The sequence below is a fragment of the Photinus pyralis genome, unplaced genomic scaffold (genome assembly GCF_008802855.1).
Source record: "Photinus pyralis isolate 1611_PpyrPB1 unplaced genomic scaffold, Ppyr1.3 Ppyr1.4_LG6, whole genome shotgun sequence".
NCBI lineage: Eukaryota > Metazoa > Arthropoda > Insecta > Coleoptera > Lampyridae > Photinus > Photinus pyralis.
This window is the reverse complement of record NW_022170663.1, coordinates 5,165,435-5,169,099: the sequence shown is the minus strand read 5'-3', so window position 1 is coordinate 5,169,099 and position 3,665 is coordinate 5,165,435. Positions and strand designations below refer to the sequence as shown.

At 39.3% G+C, this 3,665-nt stretch overlaps 1 protein-coding gene across 1 annotated transcript; it reads right to left on the bottom strand.

The window, feature by feature from the left end:
• Positions 1 to 959: 959 nt before the first annotated feature.
• On the bottom strand, positions 960 to 2,481 carry LOC116173503 (facilitated trehalose transporter Tret1-like). Its single transcript, XM_031491006.1, has 2 exons — positions 2,421 to 2,481; positions 960 to 2,370 (listed from the first exon to the last, which is right to left on the bottom strand). The coding sequence occupies exons 1-2, from the start codon at positions 2,479 to 2,481 to the stop codon at positions 998 to 1,000; spliced, it is 1,434 nt and encodes a 477-aa protein (XP_031346866.1). The 3' UTR covers positions 960 to 997.
• Positions 2,482 to 3,665: the final 1,184 nt, after the last annotated feature.

Genomic DNA, 3,665 nt, shown 5'->3' with positions numbered 1-3,665 from the left:
TGAAATTTTATTGAAATCTAATCCCGTTTATTATTAGCGGTGTAAAATAAAATAGACAGAGGTCCATTTCTTGGGGGCCCGGTTCGTAAGTAGCAGTTATTGAATCGGCAAAGGTGATTACCCATAATAAGTACCGATTAACAGGAGTGCGCGAAAGTAAATTATCCTGCGTGTGTTATAAATACCCATAAATAAAGCCGTGAAAACAGAATTTCATAATAAATCGGAAATTTTCCATTCGTTAATGGATCTTTAAAGAGACCGGGTATTGTTTTAAACATTCCTGCGTTTTATTCCTTTGTACTTTTGTGCGTTTTGTTTATGAATAAGGATTTAATCTAAAAGGAGCCGGTGGTACAAGACATTGTATTGGGAGATAATCCGCGTGGCATAACTCAAAGGCGATAAAGTACAGAATATTATACTTTACTATTTGAGTTTCGCTTGTAGGTATTACCAGTGGAAGAATTTGAACTGTGTGTATTCTTGTGCGTCGTAATGAACGCTTGATAATTTAAATTTGTTTGTCTAGAATTATTCGCGAAATTGTTTACTAAATTTGATTAATTATCTAGCCAGCAGGGATAGCTATTGTTTAATCAAGTTTAATTATGAAATAGACTTTTGTCTTTGTAGTGTGAGGTACACAACCAATCAGGTTACTTGATCGACTCAATTTGTGTCCTCTCTAAAGCTGCAAACGTAGGGACGCCACCTCCCTAGATAGCCAGACAAGAAGTACTGTACTTAAAATGGGTTTATTAATAATAATTTAAAGAAACTGGGTGGCGTTCAATTAAATGTTAAGTTACGTTAACCATTCGACTTTAGGAGAATGTTTTATAGGAAGCAACGAGATAAAATAGGTCTCAAGTTGGTACAACCTCTGAATCACTTTATTTACTACACTTAGTGTTATCTGTTGCTTTCTATAAGAATCATAAGTTAATGAACGCTGTTAATAATAATAATACCAAGTTTCTGAAGGCTGTGATCTTCAACCTTCGATTGTGGCTGCCGCACCTGCCTGGCGAGCTTGGTCGCTACCACTTGTCGGACCTGAGGTTTGCTGATTTAATTCAGTTTGAATATCTTCCAGTGTTCTGTTTTTAGTTTCAGGCAGAAATATCGCAACTATAACCGAACCGACACTACAAACAATTGCAAAACTCCAAAACGGAACGAAAAGACCGTAGTTATCTTTGGTAAATTGGAACAATTCCGTGGAAATCGCCCCGAATGCGTACAATAGCACAGTGGCCACTGTGGAGGCGTACGCCTTCAAGTTCGTGGGGAATAGTTCAGACGCCATAAAATTGGGCATGGTTTGTAAGCCCAAACTGTAACTGACTATGAACACAAACAATACCACCGTTGGTAATAATGAGACGTGGGAAGTGTCCGCTCTAATAAAATCACGGACGAAGAAGAACGCTCCTTCTACCAGCAAAGTAACGACTGCTCCAATTGAAGATGCCATGAGCAAAGGTCTCCTGCCGAGTTTATCCACCAGTAGTGAGCTTAGTATGGAAAATATAAGTTGTATTCCATAAAAAATCATTACTCCCAGCACAGGGGGGATAGAAGCGTCGCCTTCTTTAAAAAGAATTTGCGCGTATATGCTAAATGCGGTGATACCACTAAATTGTTGGGCGAGTCTTAAGCCGAACAGTGTCACCAATTTTCTTCTGTTATTTCTCCTCAACAAGCAAGTGAAGTTCGTTTGATTTACATTTTCTTCTTCGATTGCTCTGGCTATCATGTCCAAGTTGCGGTCGGCGTCTTCGGTGCCCTTCAATGCAACAAAACTCCGTCTTGCCTCTTTGATTTTTCCTTTCATTAGTAAATAATTCGGCGATTCGGGCATCCAAATGAAGGTGAGGAGATGGAGCAGGGGTACACTCAGGAGAACCAAAGATGAAGTTTGGATAGTCGTGTAGGACCCAACTAGATTGATTACCATAACACCAACGAAAAGAGTAATGGAGGCTGTGGACGATATCATTCCACGTATTTCTTTGTCGGAGATTTCACTGAAGTAAATCGGCAGGGATGCAAAACACAACCCTTCACACACCCCTGCAATATAGCGGCCGATTAGTAGTTCAGGTAGTGTCGTTGCAAATGCAATTATTATCCATGACGTACAAAATGGGACACTAGACCACAACAAAATCGACTTCCGCCCGATGAGGCGTCCGAAAACGCTCAGTAAAACACTACCGCACACTCCGCCCAACAGGTAGACAGTTCCGACCCAAGATGACTCGTCTGCGGTCATTGGAATTGGAGAGTCTTCACTTAGAAGCACTGGCAAGTACGGGGATGTCCACCCCAAGTGCAATCCACAACATAATGCCACCAATAAACCTAGCGGGCCGACTGTAAGAAGAAGGGCGGTAGCAATATTTCGCACTCACCAGTGAATACTGCGCCGTATTGAAGAGACCTCTTCTCTAACGCAATAAACGCGGCTTTCATTTTAGAAATAAACAGAAGAAGTTTCCATAGTGTATTTAAACATTTGGAAAAACCTTTTATCTAATAATAAGGAAAACTGGAGATTAATCGGATTAGGTAATTACACAGTGTATGATAACGAACGGAACGTGATATGTTTTGCATAAAGGTCAACGAACAGTTATTTTAAGAAATAAGCTTGCAGTTTGTGATGGTTTCTTACCACAACCACTAACCCAATCCCTTCAGGTTTCTTGATTATTGGCCACTACTTGGGATTCTCTTGTTCAAAACAAATCAAAATTGAAACTTAGAATTTTATCATCTCTCTGCGTACACATCCGGCATTTGCTAAAGGAAAAATCCTAATGTTGACTTAAAATTTCTCAATTTGAGAGACTTGGTGGCCTCGATCAATTTCCGAAGAGTCAACCGCACAAATTTTCATTAACACCTGACATAATTCTTGGGCACGAAAAGAAATTGACATGAAAACTCTATCCGGGTGGCACAATGGATTCGAATAAGCACAATTAATTGATTGACAAACATTTATTCCAAAACACAACGAAACAAAAAGAAAAGCTTATAAAGCTTGTTTGGACGTATTACACGGACGCAGGCGGGCAACGTATAAAATAAGCAACCTTAAAATTACTTACAGTGTTTTTCTAACAATCCAATTTCCCTGTATAATTAGTCGTAATGACAATTATCAGGCTGAAGAACGTAATGAGGTCTGTGAATGCAATATGTTTGCACAGCTTGTAACTTGTTTTAATTTAATGAATCTACTATTCTTAAATGTTTTCTATTTTTTTTAATGCTACAACTTAGCATTTAGCTCGGCATTTAGCGCATTTTTCAACTGATGTTGGAAGACGCAATCATGGCTACTTTCTCCGTCAGTCAATGCAAGGGAGCCACTGCTCCTTGTAACAGTTTAGTTCATTCATATTCAAATTTCAAAATTACCGCTTGCTAGGTTAGGTAGGATATAGGTGAGATGGCGTCACTTGTACGCGTGTTTCTTTCCTCGCGCAGAATCGCGTTAGTTTTTCACTTCATTTTCCGTTTTAAAGCCAACGAGGTTGTACTTGTTGTAGAGCGTGGCATTGTGAATTCTTCTTAAACCAGTGGGTAATATTTGCCATCATTCCGTGAAATCTCTGGCAATTTTACCTTTTTTTTTTTCATTGGCGTTG